Genomic DNA, 21,062 nt, shown 5'->3' on the forward strand with positions numbered 1-21,062 from the left:
GAGCCATAGAAGACCCAAGGAAAGCTCTAGATGATTCACCTAACCCTGCTGCTGGAGCAGCTCCCATGGCCTACCAAGAGCCCGGTGCTCTCCTCTGCAGACAGCTGGGGGAGGGGTGTCAATGGAGACCACGTAACCAACCCCTGGCCTCACTAGGGGAAGGTTCTGGCTCCAGCTTCACCCCTGCACCCAAACACCACAGCTCACAGGGAGTGACACGCGGGGTTTTTTTTTTTTTTTAATGGATGCGTGGTACCACCTGCTAGGGCTGTCCATCCTCACAAAGCTGGGATTCTTGGCCGCAGTGCCCCTCGCCCGGAGGTGACAGACCCTCCAGCCACACACGCAGCTGGAGAAACAGGAAGGGACAGGCCGTCCCCTTCGCAGGCGAGCAAAGGACAAAACTCCATTTTAAGATAAAGTCATTGCAGAAGAAAAAAAAAAAAAAAGTCTTTTAAGAGACAATCCTTCACAAAGGGGGAAACGAGCACCGCTAAAAAACAAGTGTTGTCTGCTAAAGATCATAGAGTAAAAAAAATATTGCATTAAAAAAAACCAAAGTAAACAACAACTTTAAGAAAAAGGGAACAAACTTCAAAGTGCTTTCACGGTGTGGGCGGCAGGGTCTCCCACTTGGCCTGTAGTGCCTGGGGGGTGGGGCTGGGGGCCATGAGGCAGAGTGGTGGGGGCAGAAGGCACACCCACCCCACCATGCCCACTGGGCTAAAGTGTAACAGACTGGAAATGTAACAGATTCTCTCCCTGCATCCAGCAGCAGCTGCCAAGAGCCAGCCACCTGTTTTCCTCCAGCAGTGGCCGGTGATGCCCACGGGTGGCCGGGGGCACAGACACCACCCCTCTTTGGGGCTCCTTGGACACTCTGGCCAAGGCTCTGCATCTCCCCTACAAGGTCCCGGTCCCAGTCCCGAGGACAGGGGGCACCTAGTCGTGGCGCACCGGTGGCTCCTCCCCACATGCCTGGTCGGAGTACGGGGGAGGCGGGGGCTGCTCCTCCCCTAGCCCGTAGGGGGCGTGGCCGCGGCTGCGCTTCGCCTCCTTGATGTACAGCTCCAGGAGGACCTTGGTGGGCTGCTTGTCCACGCGTTCCTTGGGCACGCCGTGGCTCAGCAGCCAGCCCATGAGGTCCTTGCGCGTGGGGTTTGGCCCCAGCATGAGCTTGGCGCGGCCCGGCTGGCTCTGGCGCCAGAGCAGGCCCACGTCGGCGATGGTCTGGATCTCCATCACTGCCTCCAGCACCGTCATGCCCTTGACCAGCAGGCTGACCAGCGAGAGCCGCAGCTCGGAGGGCGCGGCTGTCAGCAGGCGCCGCTGCAGGCCCTGCGTGAAGGGCAGGTCCTCCGGCGCCAGCCGGGCGGGCTCGGGGAGCGGCGGCTCACGGTAGATCCAGTCGAGCATGCCCAGCTCGCGTACCAGCTGGATGCCCTCCTCCATGGTGGTCCAGGGACGGAAGGGCAGCTCGGTGGCCTCGAAGTGCAGGAAGGACTCCCAGCGCTGGCGCCAGGCCAGCAGCAGCCAGGCCAGCAGCGTCTTGCAGTCGCCCCGCAGGGCCTTGCAGCGGTAGTTGAAGACGGCGTCGCCGGTCAGGTCGCCCAGCAGGGCCAGCTCCCCGGAATTCAGGGACAGGGCCTGGCCACCCTGGTCATATACCCGCAGGATCCAGCTGATCATGAGCTCGTTGGGGTTCTGCCGGAAGCGCCGCGCGATGGCCAGGAGCTCGGTGTACGTGTAGTAGCGGTCGCCCCTCCCCGCCATGGCTGCTCCAGGCGCGGGGTCCAGCGAGAATGCCGAGGGGCGCGGCCGCTGGAGCTGCGGGAAGGGTACGGAGGGGCGTTGGGCAGGGAAACAGTCACCCTCCCCCAACCCCTCCCCAGAGGGGGAGCCCCTCAGATCCCCAGGTGTCAAAGGTCCTGGGGGGGCACCGTGTCCTCACGGGAGATCAGAGCCCAGTGCTGGAAATCACAGGGGCCCCAAGCACGGCCCCTTCAGGAGCCCGGATACCGGATATCTCCGCAGACCCCAAGCTGTTCCCCTTATACCTTACACCACCCACCGTGCCCCCATCATGGGGTTACTGTGAAGATTAAATGCCTTCAGTGCCTAGCACTGTGCCTGGTTCATAGTTTAGTGCTCAGCATCTGCCTGTACGGATACCACCACCACCACCACCACCTCTACATTTGATAAGTTCGATACGATTACGGCATTGGCCAACCCACTAACTTGTTCTTACCGGGAGGGCTGAAGGAACTGATGGACTCCTGGAGCAACTGCCTGCAGACGGGAAGGCATGGGGGTGGGGAAGAGGAGGTTGGTGGGGTGCAGCAATCACAATCCCTATCCACCTCTGCCCAGAGCCCGGGACCCTCAGACCCCTGGGTGTCAAAGGTCCCAGGGGAGCACCACGTCTGCAGAGAAGATCAGAGCCCAGTGCTAGACATCATGGGAGGTCCCCTACACGGCCCCTTCGGCACCAAGTGAGCACATCTCTCTGCAAACCAACCCCCGACCCCCCACCCCAGGCTGGCCTGTTCCTCACCCCAGCCCTTCCTGCATCCACTTCCTCTTACCACCACCCCTCCATCTTTGCAGCGGATGCCACAGGAATTCAGGGAGCATGCATTACTTTTCAGGGTGACTTGCAAAGGTTGACTGTTCAAGGACCCCCTAGCTCTGCCACCTCCTGGGCAATCCCTAGGACTGGCTGAGGCATTAGCTACGAGCCCAGGCAGGGTGGGGCCTGGGACCTCAGGGGAGGCCGGCCCACAGCACGCACAAGCACGTACGCGCACGCACGCGCACACACACACACACTGCGCCCCAGCCCTATCCTTGCAGACACATCATGAAGGTGCCCTAATGTCAAAAGTGGCAAAACCACGAATCAAAATCCACCTCCTTGGTCCTGTATGCTCAACTGTAGGGAAGAGGGGTGACAGAGAAAGCCCCCACCACCCGGTCCCCCTGAATGTGGATGGGGGCTGCAGAAATAAGCCCCCTCCTGGCCAGAAGGAGCCGAGGATGGGTAAATCGCAATCTTTATGTGCCTCCGCCTCAGCTGTGAAGTAGTGACAAAAGTGCACCTATTTCAAATCATGAGGTTATTGGCGGGATGACTCTGGGGCTTAGAAATGCGGCCTGGCTCAGACTAAGTGCTCAGCATCCATCTTTATTAATATTACCATACTCTACACATTTTATTAACAAATTGATGCCGTTGCAAATTGGATTATGATTATTACAGTATTAATAACAAGGGGAGTCTCTTCTTTACTTACCGAAGGGTGGCCAGGCTGCTCAACTCCTGGAGGAACCACCTGCAGACAGTAAGGGGTTGGGGAGCTGGAGGTTGGTGGGGTGTGGAGCAACCACGCCCCCTCCTCCATCTCTCCCCAGAGGTGGGACCCCGCCTCAGACCCCCGGGTGTCAAAGGTCCCGGGGTGCACCGTGTCCTCAGTGGAGATCAGAGCCCAGTGCTGGCCATCACGGGGGTCCCAGTGCCCTCAAACCCCACACCCCAATCCCGCCGTCCTCAGACTGGCCGATGCAGAATAAAACGCTTCCATCTCACCAGTTCTGCTGCCTCATAAATCTACAGGTGTTACACATCCCTTAGGGCTTCCTCTTCTCAGCCCCTTCACATATCCCTGTCCAAGTGGCATCCTCCCAACTCCACACTTCCCCAGAAATTCCCTCTCGGCCCACACCACTTTGGATGAAGAGAAGAGCCCTTCCAAAAAGGTGCTCCAATGTTCCCCATTCTGAGCTAACCTTTCAGAGGACACAGCTTCTCACCCCCTCAAGTACTTGTCAGCAAGAATCTAAACCTCCCCAGAGACTACACTTCCAGTTCTCCATAGTATGTATTTAGAAAGTAATCTATTTCCATCAATTTCAAGTCAACCTTATTAGTGGGAATACAGATTTAGGCCCAGACTTCATTGAATAGAGGGGGGGGGAACCCTCCTAGAACTGGGAACAGTTGTTTGTTTTCCAGTAACACACATACCCATGCCTATTTGATGATTTAGCTGTTGAAACAATTGTGAAACACTCTGCAAGACTTGAAACATTTTGAGACAGTCTCCAGATAAACCATGTTCTTTGACAGTGGCTATTGTGTAAACTGAGGGTAAACTTGATAACTGTATCAGTTTACATATGCACGATTCATGGGAAGCTGCCTAAACTCTGCTGAAAGGTACACTGTCTACAAATCCCACAACCACCACCCTACAATGTGACAATGATAGTGCTTCCAGCCTTTCTGCTTCTTTTCTGCTGAGTCTGAAAATCAGACTTTGGATTAGTCTTTCCCCCTGAAACCCAAAAACTTACACTGGGCCCTCCATATCTGTGGGGCTCTGGAACCAATCCCCATGGATACCATGGACAGACTATATATTTCCCCTTCTGCAGTCCATATTCCTTGTTATATTCAAACCCTACCTTTGAAGGCAGGGGGCATCACTATCCCCCACCCAACTGGGCAGAGGACTAGGGCCCATCTGCTCCTGATGGATTGTACCCACTCTACAGACACAGAAACTGAGGCTGAGGAGAGCAATCACTTGACTAACATCTCTAAGCCCAAGAACAGGACAGTTGGGCTTTGCATGATTGCTGGCAGATAAACTAGGTCACAGAGATGTTTGATGCAAAGTCACCGCAAATGAGGGTGAGACAGTTTAGATCTGGGTGGGTCAGGGACTGGGAGCAAGGGTTCTTACCAAGGTGGGGTGGGTGGCCCCTCAGCTTGAAGACACACCTGTAACACAGGAAGGATTTGGTGAGGGCGGGGGGGGGGGGGGGGGGTTGGGGGTGGATCCAGAGAACATCAAAACCAAGGCCCCTCAGATCCCCAGGTGTCAAAGGTCCTGGGGGCACTGCGTCCTCAGGGGGTAATCAGAGCCCAGTGCTGGACATCATGGGAGCCCGGGTCCCTCTGCAACCAGGTCCCAAGGCCACTCACCGTCACCCAATGCCTAGAGACTGGAAAACAAAAGTCCTCCACAGGGTACAAAAGCCCACAGCCTTCCCTGTGGTGACACCAAGATGCCTTCACCTCCCCAGTGTCACAGGTCCACAAAGGACTGTCCTAAACCCACGTGGAGAGAACCTGCTGACTACTCCCCTTACCCAGTTTTGCAGATTTCCAGCATTGACTCTACTGGCTACCGACCCTGAACAGTGACTACTAAGATGCAAATCCCTTGGAAGAAACTGTCCAGGGGGTGGAGGGCGGTGTATAAGGAGGCAAAGAGAAACCTTGAAGTACAAGCAGCAGAAGCAGTCACCAGAGATCCTTAAAACACAACCAGTTTTGAACAAAACAGTGAAAGACATTTTGGAAATGACAGGAGCTATGACCACAAAGCAGACAGGAGATGGCCTCCTGAACGATTTAATCTCATTGAGGACAATGACACCATTGTCATTAAATAGAAAAAATGCTATTTGAGAGACACTGTGTTAACGATTTTGGATGAAACAAGAAATTTATTTCCAAAACATGAAGTACACAAAAAGCAAACATGGCGAAACGTACTGTTAAGCGTCTATTTCCCTGTATGTTTGGGGATTTTAACAACGAAAAGGCCTGAAAAGGGAATATATGGGACAGTAGCAAAGGAGTGATGAATGGATGAGAAACTGCCTTCCACTTGTGACAAGGCAACGATTAGGATAAAATTAACTGTTTTCTAAAAGGAGAAACAAAGCTGGAGGAGATTCTTGCTGGCTTGTGGTAGGGAAACAGAAAATCGGCTAGCTATTCCTGGGCTGAATCTCCTTGGAAGAGGTGTGGTATTGCTCGGGAGTTGGGAAAACGCTATCCAGAAAGCCCCATTAGCCCAGAACTAACGCTTAACAAAACTCTGATGTTCTGAGCGAGCACAAAACTGGTATTTAAATGACTGTGTCAGAATGACTCCTGAAAGTGAACGAAGGCCCCCTTTGCTTTGTCCGACAACTACTCCCCTCTGGTTCTGACACAACCCAGTAATTCACTTAAGAGAACCCAGTAATTCACTTAAGAGATCCCACTCCTTCCTTGGCAACCCTCGAGGTCCTGTCTCTACCTCCCACGCGGCCTCTGTTGTACATGGCACAAAACGCCAGCCACATGAAATCAGAATACAGATTTCCTAAGGAAAGCACGTGTAAGCTAACACTGGAGTGGAAAACCTCCAGGCAGAAAGACTGTCATAAACCTACCTTCCCCACCTCCCCCACATCTCCCCACCCCGCAAAATAACTCCAGAAATGGACAAGATGGCGGAGCCCTGAAACGTGGGCAGCAGACACGGCGCAGCCAGACTGCGGCGCAAAGGAGGGCCAGCCCCGGGGGATCCGCGTTCGCTTCGGCAGCAGGACTCCTCCTCCACCCGCTGGGCGCCCCCAGGGAGCCACCACCCTCTCCGAGCGAGCCACTGCCCGCCCGGAAGGGAACACTCAGGGATCGCCTCGAGGTGCGGGTGCCGAGTGCTTACGAAAGCCCTGACACCGTCCCCGCCACGGCGTGCCCGCCCCGCTGCAGCCCCGGGCACACACGACACGCGTGACCCAGTCCCCAACGCGCGCCCTCCCGCAAACAGGAACCACAGGGGAAACCTCACCCAAACCTCACTCTCTGCAACGCATGTGCGAGTCGCAGCGCGCTCTGCTTTATTGCGCGCGCCGCTCGCACGGCCCGCCCCGCGGCGCCAGGTGGGCCATGCCCCGAGGTGTCCAGCACAGACGCCGGTGTCAGAAACTGTACTTTGGTGCTTGAGGAAGGAAATAATAATAATAATCTTCCTACAGGAGATGAGACATTGGCCCAGGAGGCGGAGAAAATGGGAGCAAGCAAATACTCGGGGCAGTTATCCTGCATTAGAGTCAGGCAATTCTGTGAACAGCATGAGAGGCGGGCCATGGGCGAGAGGCGCCTTCCGGCCCCCTCCCTGAATGTGGGCGGAGCCGGAAGGCGACGCCGCTGGGATTGCCAGCGCGGCAGGGGTGAGCGCTGTGGCTGCGGGGGCGGGGCCTACTCAGACAGTCCCAGCCGCAGGGTGGGAGGCGGGGCCAGCGCGGAGATTGACAAGGGGGCGTTCCGGGAAAGCGTCTGCGTGGCGCCTAGTTAGAGACCGAGCCTGCGCAGTGAGAGGTGGGGAGGGGGCTAGGCGGAGGCTGGAAGGCTGGCCCCCGCCCTGGGTCGAGGTAGGAGCGGGCTGGAGGCCCGGGCTCGCCTGGAAACTTAGATTCTTGGTATGGTTGGAGATCTGAGGAGTGTCTTGCAACTGACATGATTGTAAAAGTTTTTTTTTTTTAAACGTATGAAATGAAACCTCTACTTCAATCCTCCTACTGCGTACAGTCGCCAATGTCAACAGGTTGGTGTGGACTTTTATTTTATGGACACGTGCGCGCGCGCGCGCGCGCGCACACACACACACACACACACACACACGTTTTATGGGTAAAGATGCTTTTTTTAAAAAAAAAAAACAAAAAACTCCAGTTTGTCCCATACGTAGTCTCTTCCCATCAGTACACAGTGACCTCATTCCTTAAGCAGTAGCTAAGTATTCCCTTGTGTGAATAGAACACGCTTTAGCTGGTTCCCCTGATCACTGGGGTTTTCTCCCGTCTAGTGAGGAGACTGATCTGAAGTAAAAGGCAGAGACCTAAACTCTGCACGTTAAAGAAGTGACAGCGTTTCCTTCACTGGTTCTGCCTCACTCAGGAATGCAAAGTCCCCACTGTGGCCCACATGGCCCAGAGTGACCTGGGCTCTGTTCCCTTTCTGCCCTTATCTTTCCTTCCTCTCTCTTCCTTGCTCAGGCTCCACCAGCACATTGGCCTCCCTGGTCTTTCTCGATCCTGTCAAGGACATTTCTACCCCAGGAACTTTGGTTTTGTGGTCTCCTCTGCCTGGAACTCTTTCCCCCCAATCATTCCCCATGGCTCTGTCTCTTCAGTCCTGTTTCTGCTCAGAGGTCAACTTAGCATGGAGCCCCTGCTTGTCCACTCTATATAACAGACCCTCTCCTTTCCAGACTGGTCTCCCTGACCCTCTGTTCTTTCCCTTCATAGCTCTTCTCTCCTAACATATCTACTTGTGGGCACTTTTTGGGTTTTGCAGGGTAGGGGAGGTTTTCCTCCCTGCAAAGTTGTCAATTCCTTAAAGACTAGGATCTGTGTCCAGTTGGCTATAGACCCTGTGTCTTGCACATAGTTGAGCTCACTTTTTGTTAAAAATGAATACACCGGAAAGCCTTTTGTGGGCGACAAGAGGAACAATTATTGTAACAACACTTAATGAGCACGTACTGTAGACTAAACTCTAACTAGATTAAGGTACAGTTGGTTTTCTGTGTCCACAGATTTCACATTTAAACCAATCTCAGGTGGAAAAATTGGGGGAAAAAAATAGTTCCAGAAAGTTCCAAAAAACAAAACTTGAATTTGGTGTGTGCCTCAGCAACTGTTTACATAGCGTTTCTGTTACATTACATATTATAGGTAAACCTACAGATGATTTAAAGTGTACAAGAGGATGTGCATAGTTTATATGCAAATACCCTACAATTTTAAAATCAATTTATTGCTGTGCTGGGTCTTCATTGCTGCACATGGACTTTCTCTAGATGCAGTGAGCAGGGGCTACTCTCTAGCTGTGGTACGGGGGCTTCTCATTGTGGTGGCTTTTCTTGTTGTGGAGCATGGGCTCTGGAGTGTGGGCTCAGTAATTGTGGTACATGGGCTTGGTTGCCCTATGGCACGTGGAAACTTCCTGGACCTGGGACTGAACCCATGTTCCCTGCATTGGCAGGCAGATTCTTGACCATGGGGCCACCAGGGAAATCCACTCTGCAATTTTATATAAGGGACTTGAGAATCCCCAGAGTTTGGTATCCAAGGGAGTCTTGGAACCAATTCCCTGCCGATACCGAGGGACAACTGTACTGTCTTTATCCCCCAAACCATCTGCAAAAACTGGCTACATGTAACAGCCTTTAAAATAAATAAATAGGGAAGGAGTGGGATACTGTAAAAAATTTTTTTTAAGTTAAAGGAATAGACTTGTGTGGAGAGAAGTAAGGGGTGATGGCAGGAGCTGTAAGGGGTAAGGGCAAGAGGTGAAATGTGGGTGCCAGGAAGAGCAAATTGTTAGGGGGTCACAAGTGTGAAGAATGAAGCCCAGAGAGCTTGGGGAGAGTCAGCTGTTCAACAGACATTGCTTGAGCACCATCTGTATGCCAGGAACCTCTCCCGTCTCTTTCCCCCAAGTCCCTCCCCAACCCATCCCTCTCCCCAAGAGGGCCCCGAGGAGGCGTGGCATTTCCAGGGACCGCTTACAAGGTACTGAACTAAACAAACGTTCTGGGTGAGAAGTACAGATTATTTGAAAATACACATCATTAATCTGAGTTGGAGGGATTTCAGAGGGGACTGAAAAAAGGACAAGACTCTTGGTGGGGGGTCGGGGGCTAGAGAGAAGGGCTGGCAGGTTGCTCGACAGGGAGCCGCCAGAGCAGACTCGAGGGTGGGGACATTCCCACTTCTTAAGTCCAGATGGCCTGGTTCGCCAGGAGGGACCAGAAATTTATGTAGTTCAAATAGGAAAAGAAACCTAGGGGAAGGAAGAGAGCAGAGAGGGTGAGGCGCAGAGTTCACCAGCCCAAGCCTGATGCCAGTCGCTTCTCCAAGCCCAGCTATGCTCCCTGTCACGTCCCCAGACTCACGTCTAAACCCAAACTTGGCCCCATACCCCTATGCGGTCCCCAACCCATTCCCAAATCCAAACCCCAACCCTGCCCCTACATCCAGCCCTATGCCCATCCCCAACCCCATCTCCCTCCTCAGTCCAGTCCTCCTTGTCCACAAGCTCCCCCCCATCCCAAATCTATCCCACCCCGGTCCCCATCTGCATCCTGGAATCCATGCCCAAGCCCCAAACCCCAACCCTGCCCTGGCCCCGACCAATCATCACAAAGAAGAAGACTCCGGTCCATGCCAGGTAGAAGCTGCACCCCAGTTTGTAGGTCATGCCTTCCTGCAGGTATTCCCGGGCCTGCATCAGGTAGAACAGGATACCCAGGATCATGCTGGTCCCTGCATGAGTACAGGTGTTAGGAGGCCAGGCGTCCCGTGTGTCAGGACCCCTCCCCAGAGCTGCGTGGCTGCCAGGGTCTTGCTCCTTATTTTCCCACTCGCTTTCACCTTCATGAACCTCTGCTCACAGGCAGGAAAGCAGGCTCCTGACAGTATCGTGGTGGAGGACGTGGGTAAGGGCAAGGCTTGGCTCTTTAGCCGGGCGATGGTGACGTCTAAAACCACAGGCTTTGGAGCTAGCAGACTGGAGCTCTTGCTTCTGTATCCCCCACCTCAGGGCAGCCACTCCCATCTCTCTGAGCCTCATTTCCCTCATCTGTAAAATGGGAGTAGTCGTAGGACCCATCTCCTTGGGTCGTCATGAGGAGTTATTGAGATTGGCACACAGTGGGTCCTCAAAAACTGAGGTTATCATTGCTCTATTGGGTGTTGAATTTTGGGCTTCTGAAGCAGTGGACAAGAAACTTAATCATTCTGAATATTTTAATTTTATTTTGAAATGACATGAATTTAAAGATAATTGGTGAACTTCCCCTGGTGGCCCAGTGGTTAAGAATCCGCCTGCCAATCCAGAGGAAATGGGTTCGATGCTGCTCCAGGAAGATCCCACATGCTGTGGGGCAGCTAAGCCCACGTGCCTCGACTACTGAAGACTGCTCGCCCTGGAGCCCGTGCTAAGAAGCCACCGCAAGGAGAAGCCTTGCAATCAGTGAAGAGTAGTGCCTACTCACTGCAGCCAGAGAAAGCCCATGTGCAGCAGCCAGGACCCACCAAGGTCAAAAATAAATAAATCTTAAAAAACAAAAAAAAGACAATTTGTGAAAAGGAAAAGACTCTTTTTCCTCCCCTCCTGTAGTGGAGCACAGGGTAATTTTTATGGTTTTGAAAAATAATATAGGAGATAAGTGCTTTCCATCTAATTAAAAGGGGGAGTGGGTAAAAAAAATGTTTTTTTCTGGCTGCGTTCAGTGGCACACGGGATCTCAGTTCCCCAATGAGGGATCAGAACCCGTTCTTCCTGTGCTGAAAGCATGGAGTCTTAACCACCGGACAGCTGGGGAAGTCCCAGATGTGATTTTCTTACAGAGAAATGTCCTACTTTAGATGACACAAAGCAGAGATGTTTTCTACACTTTGTTCCTTAAACAATCAGGAAGAGTTACTGGACAAACTGGATAAAATACCTTTTACTAGCAAGAAAACAGGAAGCTGGGTGTTCTCTCTTGTTGCCCCTACTATCACTCTCCAAAAATGTTCTTTTGATGCAACAGACTGTTGTGATCAAGTATTACAGGAGACAGGAACACAATATTCTTCATTTCCAAATTAAAGTGCCCCTCCCCCCCCAGTCCCCTCTCCACCCCCGCCACCGCTTTTCAAAAAAAGCGGAACTTGGCACGCAAATGGAAAACTAAACTATTCTAATCAGAATATCGATTTTGAGTTATTTGGAAAAGAGAGAGGACTATCATGGCAAGGCTGTGTGCAAAGCTAAATAGCTGCCATCATGTACTGACATTTTCTAATTCAGTCCTCCCTGTGTCTCCACGTGGTAGGGAATTTCACCCCCCTCCTACAGATGAGAAAACTGTGGCTCAGAAACATGACCTAGCTTGAACAAAATCACAGAGCTGGTGGTGGCGGTGGTGATGGTGAAATAGGATCTGGGATGGAGTTGAAACTGACCATGGGGTTGAGTATTGGACAGTGGATATTTGTGGGATGGACTCTGAGGTTTGGGGGGATGAGGTTGAGCTGGGGTTGGGAATGGAGATGGATTGGAGACAGGTGAGAAGATGGGGGCGGGAATGCATTGAGTTGAGTCTGAGAGTGAGAGTCATAGGTGATCAGGGTCTGGTGGTAGTTGAGGTTGGGGATGAAGAAGACGGGATCAGAGATGGATGGGGCTTGAGTTGGAGGTTGAGACTCATAGGCGACAGGGGTGGGTTGAATTTGGCATGAGTCTTGAGGATGGGTTAGGCATGGAGCTTTGGTGTCAAGGTTTGTAAAGGGGTCGGAGATGGTAACAGGGATTGTTTGGGGGCTGGAAAGAAGGTAATGTCGAAGTGGGCGTGGGGACGAGAACGGACATCATGCACGGGAATATGAATGAATTGGAGGTGTGTTGGTGGTGGAGGCGGAAGGTGACGTGGAGGCTGGTGTCGGGGCTGGAGAAGTTGGGTTGGAAACTGATCTGTCCTAAGATGGGGTGGAGATGTGGAGGGAGACAGGCTTGGGGTGGGGGGGTGAAGGGCGAGGACGGGGGTGGGACTGGAGCATGGTGGGGAGGGGCTGGGGTATCAGGACGGGCTTTGGGTGCTCCTGACTTGGCTCCTCAGGGGAGGGTCTCAGCGCCGTGCCTGTGAGGGCTGTGATGATGACATTGGAGAAGTCCAGCAAGGGCACGTTGGAGCTGGTGGAGAAGATGATGTTTATTAGAATGATGCAGAGGATGAAGTTGGTAATGCTGGCGACCAGGAGGAAGGCCCAGGCAAAGTCCAGCAAGTCTAGGGGAGGAAGAGAAGCAGGAACACTGGGATAGGCCCTCAGGCCCCAAGCCTGGCGGGGAGAAGGTCTCCCGGGAGCCTAGGGGCATTGTTAAGCCGTCTCCCTTGAGAATTCTTTGTGCCCCCCGCCCCTCGCCGGCATTGTAAGAAAATTGAAACTAGGCTCCAGAGAAGGGAGACTGAGGCAGATAGATGCCTTCGGCATTAAGGTATGCACCTCCAGGTCAGTCAGTACAGGTTTTTGGGCAGTGATGAGAGGGGTGGGCATTGAGGAACCAACTTGATGCGATGTGGACAGATTCCTTAGGGGTAGGGTGTAAGATGTTAAGGTTGTGAGAACTATGAGGATGAGTATCACGTAGGTGAGAATGAGCAAGGGACAGTGAGGATGATTCTGAGGCAGTGAGGACCCTCCTGGGAAAAGGGAGGACCCGCCATGGGGAGGAGGAGGACCAACCCAGGGCAGAGAGGACCAACCCTGGGGAGGCAGGAAGGCGGGGAGTGTCCCTGAAACAAAGAGGAAAGAGGAGCCCCAGGAGTAGTGAGTATAGGGCAGGCCTTACAAGCATTCTGGTCATACTCGTGCAGGCAGGCCATATCCGAGCAGCGGACGACGAAGACGGTGTCGATGGGGATGGTCCGGAAGCCAGGGTCCCCCAGGGGTGCCAGGGGCACCTGGAAGTGGATCCAGGGCTGGCCCAGAGAGATGAGACCGATGATGACTATGCTGGCCAGGCTCAGCAGTAGGTTCAGCTGGCGGCTGATCCTCTTGGCCTCGTGCAGCAGCCACCAGCCCATGGGCAGCTGACAGTGGCTGAGCCTACACTTGCCCAGATACCTGCAGTGGGCGGCGCACCACCAGGGTCAGCATCGGGTCCAGCCAGCCAGCCCAGCCGACCACCCCCGCTTCTAGGTCCACGTGTCAGAATCCTGGGCAATCTGACGTTCAGACTCTCTCTTCTCTGTGTCCATTCTCCATGCCCTGTATCCCCCAGGTCCCCCCTCTAGGACCTGCTCACCCTGGAACAGCCTTGAGGCTCCCTGGCCTCCAGATCCTAGTTTCCAGGAGCTGCCACCGCCCCTTCCAATCGCTGGGTGGAATCACAGGTCCAGGCTCTATGCCGTGCCCCATCCAGGGCCAGCCTTCATCCCTGCCACCCCTAAGTCCGACCTCTACCTTGTATACTGACCGTGCCTCCCTGGTCCCTGACTTTTGCCTGATACCCCACCTCCTAGAACTCTGGACCCCAAAGCCGCCCTACTCCCTGCACCCCTGCCTCTCACCTGCCAGCATTGTTCTCGAAGGAGGCCGATGGTAAGTTCTGAGCGTTGTTTTCCAGGGTGGACTGGCTGATTTGGGAGCTGCTCAAAGAGTCTCTGATGGTCTCCTGGGAGGTCCAGACAGTTGACTCGACGCTTTTGATACTGGCCTCGGGACTGTGAGTAATTGAGAGGGGGACGTCGACTCTGGCCCGGACTGGTGACGTGGAGCTTTGAAGACTTAACTTGGGACCCTGGACACTTGGTTGGCTGTGGTAGGTCACTGATTTTATGTTGGTCAGAGGGGTGCGAGTAGTTAGCAGGGGGTTTTGGCTGCTGAAGAGGCGACTTTGGAAAACTGGGGGAGCGTCTCGGGGGTGGAACTGGCGGCTGTAGGTGATGGATAGTGGGTCTTGGATGCTGGCCCGGTGAGAGCCGATGACAGGCGTCGTGTCCTCGATACTGAATCGGTGACTGTTGATAGATAGAGGATCTTGGATACTGACCCGACGGTTGTGGATGATGGGCAGCAGCTCTTGGATACTGACCCGGCGAGTCGGGGTGCTGGGCTGAGGGTCTTGGATACTCACCCGGCGAGTCAGGGTGCTGGGCTGAGGGTCTTGGATACTGACCCGGCGAGTTGGGGTGCTGGGCTGAGGGTCTTGGATACTGACCCGGCGAGTCGGGGTGCTGGGCTGAGGGTCTTGGATACTGACCCGGCGGTTGTAGATGATGGGCAGCGGCTCTTGGATACTGACCCGACGAGTCAGGGTGCTGGGCTGAGGGTCTTGGATACTGACCCGGCGACTGTGGATGATAGGCAGGGGCTCTTGGATACTGACCCGGCGAGTCTCGGGGGAGGACTGAGAGTCTTGGTTACTGACCCAGGACCTGAAGGTGCTGGATGAAAGGTTTTGGGTCTCACCTTGGGAGTTGCTGGGAGCGGCCGGGAGGGAATCCGGCTGAGTGCTCTGTTGACCAGAATGGGACCTCTGGGCCATGTGGAGATATGGGACAAGGCCGGTGCCTGGATGCACTCAACACCCTGCCAACCGCCTCATCCCCCTTTGCCAACCATCACTGTGTCCTCCTGGAAGCCCATTGGTCTCTCCTGGGCCTCCTGCTCCGTCCCTCAGGGTCTGAATCTCTCTGTCCCCTCTCCTGTCAGTCGTGGTCTCTCTCACTGTCCACAGGCAAGCCTCGGAGCTTTAGTCTGGCCTGGCGCTGAGGCTGGGGGGAGGTTCCATGACAGTTGGAGGGGTTCCAGGAGGTTGGGACGTTGGCCATGGACTCATGTTCTACTCTAGCTGCTCGTGAGAGACATGGGGGCTTGGACTGGGTCAGGGTGGGCTCAGGATTGGGTCAGGAATGGGGTCACAGCTGGGTCAGAGAGCTGTCAGGACAGGGCAGGGTTAGGGGAAGAGGATCAGGAATGGTCAGGGTGAAGGCAGAGCAGGATCGGAGAGGGGCCCAGGGTGGGGTCAGGGCTAGACACAGCGGTGGCAGCGCTGGGTCATGGGCCACATCTGAGGTCAATTCTTGCAGTCTCTGGAGGGCCTGAGATCTGAATCTCTAATTCCTTCCCCCTGCCTGTTCCCACCCTTCCCCCTACCCCAGGGCCTTCTACAAATCAATTTCATCCCTTTATTCTCAATTTCTACGTGTCTTCTTGCTCTCTTTACTTCTCCTCTGCCTCTCTGTCTCCTAACCTTTCCCTGAATCTTGCCAAAGACTGGGTCTCTTCCCATAGCCCTTGGTGACTGTTGGGTGCACCACCCGTGTCCACTCTTTTATTTTTGCCTCTGCCGGGTCTTCATTGCTGCACGAGGACTTTCTCTAGTTACAGAAAGTGGGAGCTACTCTCTAGTTGCAGCGTGCAGGCTTCTCATTGCAGTAGCGTCTCTTGTGGAGCTCGGGCTTCAGTAATTGCAGCACATGGACTCCACAGTTGCGGCTCCTGGCTCTAGAGCACAGGCCCAGTGGTTGTGGCGCACGGGCTTAGCTGCTCTGAGGCATGTGGGATCTTCCTGGATCATGGATCGAATGGGTGTCCCCTGCATCGCAAGGCAGATTCTTCACCACTGGACCAGCAGGGAAGCCCTGGTGGGGACTCTTTTGACATCATGGGTCTTGGCCTCGTGAGCACCCTTGGGAGCCCGTGTCACAGTTGTCCGTGTCCTGGCTTGGGATCTGAGACAGGGATGAAGATAAGGGGATGATGTTGGGAGCAGAGATTGAGCTGAGATTTGGGGAATGAGGGAACAGATGAGGCTGGAGACAAAACAAGTAGATTTGGGTTTAGGATGGGTTGTAGGTGGGAGGTGACCTGCGCCGTCAGGGTCAGAGATGGGAATGGAGTTGTGTTCGGGGTTTAGGACAGGGAGCATCCTGGAGATGGCATGGGGTTGTGGATGGTGCTGGGGTGGGACAGGAAACAGAGATGGGGATGCAGCTGGGATTGGGGTTTGGGTGGGGTTGGGAAGATGGCTGTGGGTGGAAGGGAACTGCGTACAGGGTAACAGGCAAGGTGAGGGTGGGCGGGCGGGGGGATATGGTTGTGTTCGAAGGTGGAAACCAGGATTTAACAGTGGTGCAGGCTGAGCCAGGCCCCAGGAACTCTGTTCTTCCCCAGTGGAACCGATCTCTTCATGGGAGGAGGACCGCAAGTTCGTCCTGCGAGCCTGGTGTCTTGTCTTCATCATCCTGGCAACCGCGATGCTGCTCAGCGTGCTGGACGGGCGTATGGCCTACCTGCACGGCGCCTACACCGGCTACGTGGGCTTCTGGACCAACTGCAAGAAGCATACATGTGCCGACCTGCGCCAAGTCACGGGTCAGTGGGGGATGGGGCGGGCTTTGGGGCTCTCTATGGGGTGGTGGTCTTTAGAGATGATCAACAGAGAAAACCTCTGGAGGAACCTCTTTGGGTGTTCTTGATTGCCAGGGAAATCTTTAGGATTCTTGAGGGGCTCTCTGGAAATTCTCTGAAGGCCTTGGGAGGGAGTTTCCTGGAGTTGTATGCGGCTTATGAGGCAACGGGAGTGGCACTGTGCTTGGGAAGAAGAGTACTACACTTGGCCAAACCCCAATCTGCTTCATGATTAGATGGCTAAAGACACCATCATTCTCTCTCCCACTCTTTTTATTTTTATTTTTTAAAAAGAAAACAAGATGGCTTCTAGCTCCTTCAGGAATTTTTTTTTAATAACAATTTGTTTTTGGCTGTGCTGGGTCTTCATTGCTGTGTGGGCTTTCCTCTAGTTGCGGTACACGGGCTTCTCACTGCGGTGGCCTCTCGTTGTGGAGCACAGGCTCTAGGGCACGTGGGTTGCAGCTCCTGGGCTCTAGAGCACAGGCTCAGTGGTTGTGGTGCATGGGCTTAGTTGCCCCGAGGCATGTGGAAGTCTTCCCAGACCAGGGATCGAACCTGTGTCTCTTGCATTTGGCAGGCAGATTGTTTACTGCTGAGCCACCAGGGAAGCCCAGAAATATTTTGCTTCCTTATAGGTCTCTGCTTTTCCAGTGCTTTTGAGCATTACCACAGAGTCAGCCCAGACCCTGGAGCCAGAACACCTGAGTTTGAACCCTGGCTCAGCTACTTGGTAGCTGAGTGACCTTGGGCATATTTCTTTACCCTTGTGTGGCTTGGCTTCTTCATGTCTATAATGCCAGTGATATTGGTACCTATTTGTGGGCTGTTTGAGGAATACATGAGTTAAAACACACAAAAGAATTAGAATAGCACCTGGCACATATTACAGTAAGTGTTTCATCCAGGTTTCTTATTATCATAAGGATTTCCACCCCTGCCCCAAGTCAATGCACCTACCTTCATTTCAGATCGCAAATAAGTTCTCATAAAACTTTCAGAACATTATGTAGTATTGATCTTACTTACTTGGGATGTTTCTTTCTCTTATACCTCTCAAACTCAAGCTCGTTTCAAGTTACAGAAAAGTCCATAGGCATAAATTGTTCAGGTTCAGGTACTGCTGGATCCAGGTGCTCAAAAGGTGTCTGTCTCTTGCCATCTCTCCTTGAAGGCTTCCTGTGTGTTGGGCCCTCAGGCAAGCTGTGCTGTACAGCGGCAGTGGGGCTGTCAGCAGTTTCTGGGGTCCCATTTTGTTTTTCCTGTACACAACCATGGAGAAAAGAGAGTAACTTGTCTTCTGAGGGTCTCAGGATTGGCTCCCATAGGACCAGATTTATTACCCTGAGATTTCTCACTTCTCCCTGAACCATTTTATTGTGGTTAGGACGATGTCATTCTGTGGTTGGCTGGATTCCATGAGGCTGGATGTAAGTCTGAGGCAGTTCCCAGCTGATAATCTTCTTGATTAGAGAGGAAAGAGCTGGTACCTGACAGTTTCAGTTAGAAAAAGTCCCAGGGAAGAGTTTGGTTGGCCTTGGTCCATGTGCCCATGTTTGAGCCAATCACCACTGCCTAAGTCACTGGGGCACTGTGATTGACTCAGCCTGAGTTACATGACTACTTCTGTGATCCCAGAAGGCAGAGTATGTTGTGAAAAACACTGAACCAGGATTATGTTATTGATCCCGAGAGCACGATTTCTATTTTGTATATACATGCGGTTTTCCAGTAACAAAGCAGATGGAGTTTTAGCTCATTTGGATGAAACAGTCTTGCGCTGTTCAAAAGTAGGTAAAGTAGGAAAGGGCTAAAAGGAAGATATGTAATTCTCAGAAGGGGCTAAAACTCTTGTCATGCTGAAATGAAAACTGGATGTCAGTTTCAAACTGAGTGTGATTATGTCTTTTAGGTACTTTGATTTTAGAGTATTTGGAAGTTTCCTTGTGTGTATATCTGTGTGTGTGCTCTGGGGGACATTTGGGGGGTTATTTGGAGAATGTCTGTGAGGGGCTCTAGGGGTGACCTTGGTATATCTGGGGAGGCCTAGGGGTGTGAATGGGGTCATTAGGGAACCCTGGGGTATGAGTGGGAGAGAAGTAGGGTGACTTTACAGATTAATGTGACTGAGTTGTCCTGGGTAACTTCGAGGGTGCTATTGGGAGTGGAGGGTTGGTATTGAGGGTATAAACGTGATCTGCTGTGGGAAATCTTTTGGGAGTATGAGCAGAGTAACTTTGGGGGTGTCTGTGGGGATAATTCTAGAAATGCTAGAGATGATTCTGTGGGCTGAACTTGAGGATGTGGGTGGGGGTGACTCAGGGATCATCTGTGGGGTGATCTTAGAGGTATGTGTGGAGTTGATTATGAGAATGACTGGGGTTGACTTTGGGGGAAGGGGGTGATTTGGGACAACTTTGAGGGTGCAAGTGGGAATGACTTGTTTTAAAACTGAGGTATAGTTTACTTACAACATTATATAAGTTTCAGGTGTACAACATAGCGATTCACACTTTTTAAAGAAAGTGGGGATGATTTGGGGTTGACTTTATGGGTACATGGGGTTGACTTTGTGAGGGTGGGAATCATGGAGTTTCTAGGAGGTGACTTTGGCGATGGCATTGGGGGCGATACTGAGGATGTCTGTGGCTAAACTTCAGGGGTGTCTGTTGGGGATGACTTTGGAGGGTGACCTTGGAGAGTAGGGGTGAGTCTGGGGCATTACCTCCTTTCCCCCCAGTTCTCATCCACATGAGCATGGGCTTCATGATCCTGGCCGTGATCCTGGCTCTAGTTCTCCTCCTGGCCATGGGCTTCTCCTTCCGGCCAGCACTCCGCCGTCTTAACAAGACTGACCTCGTCTTCAGTACCCTCAGCTCCTTCACTGGTAAGTGTCGCCCTGGGGAAAGGCTTCGGGGAGGCGTGTCCCAGAATTGCTGTCCCGCTGGGTCTCTGAATGTCTCTTGAGCTCTGCGTCCCCCCGCCCCTGCCCCTTGCTGTAGGCTTCTCAGTTCTAACTACTATATCCCTCACTCTCTTCCTGTTTCCCCACTCCTGGTATCTTTCTGTCGTGAATGTGTGTGTCCCCGCGCGCGGGCACACTAGTCATGCAGGATGGGAGAGGATGTCTCTGGCTCGCTTCTCTTTCTGGAGGTCTCTGGGTCCCTGTCCAGCCTCGTGTCCATCTCTGGCCCCATCTCAGTGCAGGGCTCCTGATTCTCCTCAGCCTGACGCTCTTTATAGCCAACTGCGAGATGCTCAAACCGAGGCCACAGGTATCCTACCTGGTGACCACCTACCTGAGCTGGGGTGCCAGCGCCTTGATGCTGTGGGCCGGTGAGGGCGGGGTCTCGGCAGGGCAGGGGGTGGGGCCCCGGGCGAGCGTACCAGGCAGGGCCTCGGACCGGATTGGGGTGGACCCCACGGGAGGTCAGCCTACAGGGAAGGGCCGGGGCCTAGGGGGCCATCTAGCAGCTCCACTCCCGCCCCCAGGAATCCTGAGCTACTTAAACTACATGGGCATGTGGGGCAAAGGGACGTCCTCCACGGAACGGCGGATGAGCTACCGCCGGTGGGCCTCGCTGCAGAACACCCGGAAGTCCATATCCGAACAGCTGTCGTCGGACGCAGGCTCCAAGCACGCCGAGGACCTGTCCGTTTAAGAGCCTGCCCCCCGCCCCCACCCCCCACCTCCAGCCTCGTCCAAGCCTCTTGAAGCCGGCTGCACCCGAGCTTCTCAGGACACTGATAGTAACCGCCGCCAGGTGCCGGGCCACCCCTTTCACCTTGGCCTTCCCGCCCAGCAAGTCTCTCCCTGCCCCCACCCCGGAAGTCCGACGCTGCCCACTCGCGTTCGGCGCGCGGCCCGAGCGGTGTGGCCCCGCCCCTGAGCCTGGCGAGGCCCCGCCCCCGGGTGTCCGGCTCTCACTGGCGGTGGCCCGAAGCCTCACTCCATTATAGGCATTTCTACCCCTCCGAGGGCTAGCACCGCCCCAGAACGTCCAGTCTGGCCCTCCGGACCGGCATGACACTGCCCAGCCTTGGATGTCGCCCCGCTCATCGGCGAAACAGGTCTTACCCCGGGGGGGCGTGGCTTGCAATTACATTTCCACCGTCCTTCACGTTCCTGGCTTTCCCAGCCATTAATAAAACGTGGGTTCCTTCTCTCAGAGTCCGAGCCTCCGTTTCCTGCTCTCCCTCCAAGGAAGAGTGGGGCTCAGAGTCCTTGCCTTGCCCTTTGGGGCCTGAGCCTTTTTGTCTACACCTGCCTCTCTGACCCTTCCTTTCCCCGCTGCTCATAACTGCAAATC

At 53.9% G+C, this 21,062-nt stretch overlaps 3 protein-coding genes and 4 non-coding genes across 26 annotated transcripts; 1 reads left to right on the forward strand and 6 right to left on the reverse strand.

Annotated features, from left to right (window-relative positions):
* Positions 1-409: 409 nt before the first annotated feature.
* LOC147354303 (Friend virus susceptibility protein 1-like) lies at positions 410-6,702 on the reverse strand. Of its 2 annotated transcripts, none has more exons than XM_086353982.1 (5): positions 6,636-6,702; positions 4,749-4,786; positions 3,297-3,335; positions 2,252-2,292; positions 410-1,827 (listed from the first exon to the last, which is right to left on the reverse strand). In XM_086353982.1, exon 5 carries the CDS (start codon positions 1,771-1,773, stop codon positions 943-945), a length of 831 nt encoding a protein of 276 aa, XP_086210108.1. In that variant the 5' UTR covers positions 1,774-1,827; positions 2,252-2,292; positions 3,297-3,335; positions 4,749-4,786; positions 6,636-6,702; the 3' UTR covers positions 410-942. The 2 variants fall into 2 exon arrangements, with proteins under 2 accessions (XP_086210108.1, XP_086210109.1); XM_086353983.1 differs by having other exon boundaries at positions 2,252-2,426.
* LOC147354304 (small nucleolar RNA SNORD88) lies at positions 1,898-1,989 on the reverse strand. Its single transcript, XR_015146735.1, has one exon. It is a non-coding gene; the product is annotated as a small nucleolar RNA SNORD88 (small nucleolar RNA).
* On the reverse strand, positions 2,381-2,470 carry LOC147354305 (small nucleolar RNA SNORD88). Its single transcript, XR_015146738.1, has one exon. It is a non-coding gene; the product is annotated as a small nucleolar RNA SNORD88 (small nucleolar RNA).
* On the reverse strand, positions 3,420-3,513 carry LOC147354306 (small nucleolar RNA SNORD88). The gene has a single exon (XR_015146736.1). It is a non-coding gene; the product is annotated as a small nucleolar RNA SNORD88 (small nucleolar RNA).
* LOC147354307 (small nucleolar RNA SNORD88) lies at positions 4,865-4,955 on the reverse strand. Its single transcript, XR_015146737.1, has one exon. It is a non-coding gene; the product is annotated as a small nucleolar RNA SNORD88 (small nucleolar RNA).
* Positions 6,703-7,019: 317 nt separating the features above from the next.
* On the forward strand, positions 7,020-20,916 carry LOC147354308 (transmembrane protein 202-like). 16 transcript variants are annotated; one of them, XR_015146351.1, is made up of 5 exons: positions 7,020-7,391; positions 16,516-16,716; positions 19,493-19,639; positions 19,955-20,027; positions 20,245-20,916. XR_015146351.1 is itself a non-coding variant. In XM_086353995.1 (5 exons), the coding sequence occupies exons 1-5, from the start codon at positions 7,340-7,342 to the stop codon at positions 20,412-20,414; spliced, it is 801 nt and encodes a 266-aa protein (XP_086210121.1). In that variant the 5' UTR covers positions 7,039-7,339; the 3' UTR covers positions 20,415-20,916. The 16 variants fall into 16 exon arrangements, 13 of the variants coding, with proteins under 13 accessions (XP_086210121.1, XP_086210125.1, XP_086210122.1 ...); XR_015146350.1 differs by having other exon boundaries at positions 7,039-7,391; positions 19,955-20,088; XM_086353995.1 differs by having other exon boundaries at positions 7,039-7,391; positions 19,858-20,088.
* Positions 9,383-15,103, reverse strand: LOC147354309 (uncharacterized). 4 transcript variants are annotated; one of them, XM_086353916.1, is made up of 5 exons: positions 13,908-15,103; positions 13,187-13,461; positions 12,477-12,623; positions 9,985-10,116; positions 9,383-9,634 (listed from the first exon to the last, which is right to left on the reverse strand). In XM_086353916.1, the coding sequence occupies exons 1-5, from the start codon at positions 14,882-14,884 to the stop codon at positions 9,567-9,569; spliced, it is 1,599 nt and encodes a 532-aa protein (XP_086210042.1). In that variant the 5' UTR covers positions 14,885-15,103; the 3' UTR covers positions 9,383-9,566. The 4 variants fall into 4 exon arrangements, with proteins under 4 accessions (XP_086210042.1, XP_086210040.1, XP_086210039.1 ...); XM_086353914.1 differs by lacking the exons at positions 9,383-9,634; positions 9,985-10,116 and having other exon boundaries at positions 10,586-12,529; positions 13,187-13,316; XM_086353913.1 differs by lacking the exons at positions 9,383-9,634; positions 9,985-10,116 and having other exon boundaries at positions 10,586-12,529.
* Positions 20,917-21,062: the final 146 nt, after the last annotated feature.

The sequence above is a fragment of the Bos grunniens genome, chromosome 18, assembly GCF_055505025.1.
Source record: "Bos grunniens cultivar Pamir isolate PY7600 chromosome 18, Bosgru_T2T1.0, whole genome shotgun sequence".
In the NCBI taxonomy this organism is placed as follows: Eukaryota; Metazoa; Chordata; class Mammalia; order Artiodactyla; family Bovidae; genus Bos; species Bos grunniens.

What these genes read in the sequence shown, in the direction of transcription:
- LOC147354308 (XM_086353995.1), top strand. Translation starts at nt 7,340, where the DNA reads ATGAAACCTCTACTTCAATCCTCCTACTGCGTACAGTCGCCAATGTCA. An exon ending in ACAGTCGCCAATGTCAACAG is followed by an intron (nt 7,392 to 16,515) that starts GTTGGTGTGGAC and finishes GTTCTTCCCCAG; the next exon opens with TGGAACCGATCTCTTCATGG. An exon ending in CGCCTTGATGCTGTGGGCCG is followed by an intron (nt 20,089 to 20,244) that starts GTGAGGGCGGGG and finishes TCCCGCCCCCAG; the next exon opens with GAATCCTGAGCTACTTAAAC.
- LOC147354303 (XM_086353982.1), bottom strand. Translation starts at nt 1,773, where the DNA reads ATGGCGGGGAGGGGCGACCGCTACTACACGTACACCGAGCTCCTGGCC.
- LOC147354309 (XM_086353916.1), bottom strand. Translation starts at nt 14,884, where the DNA reads ATGGCCCAGAGGTCCCATTCTGGTCAACAGAGCACTCAGCCGGATTCC. An exon ending in TTCGAGAACAATGCTGGCAG is followed by an intron (nt 13,462 to 13,907) that starts GTGAGAGGCAGG and finishes CGCCCACTGCAG; the next exon opens with GTATCTGGGCAAGTGTAGGC. An exon ending in CGAGTATGACCAGAATGCTT is followed by an intron (nt 12,624 to 13,186) that starts GTAAGGCCTGCC and finishes TTCCTCCCCTAG; the next exon opens with ACTTGCTGGACTTTGCCTGG.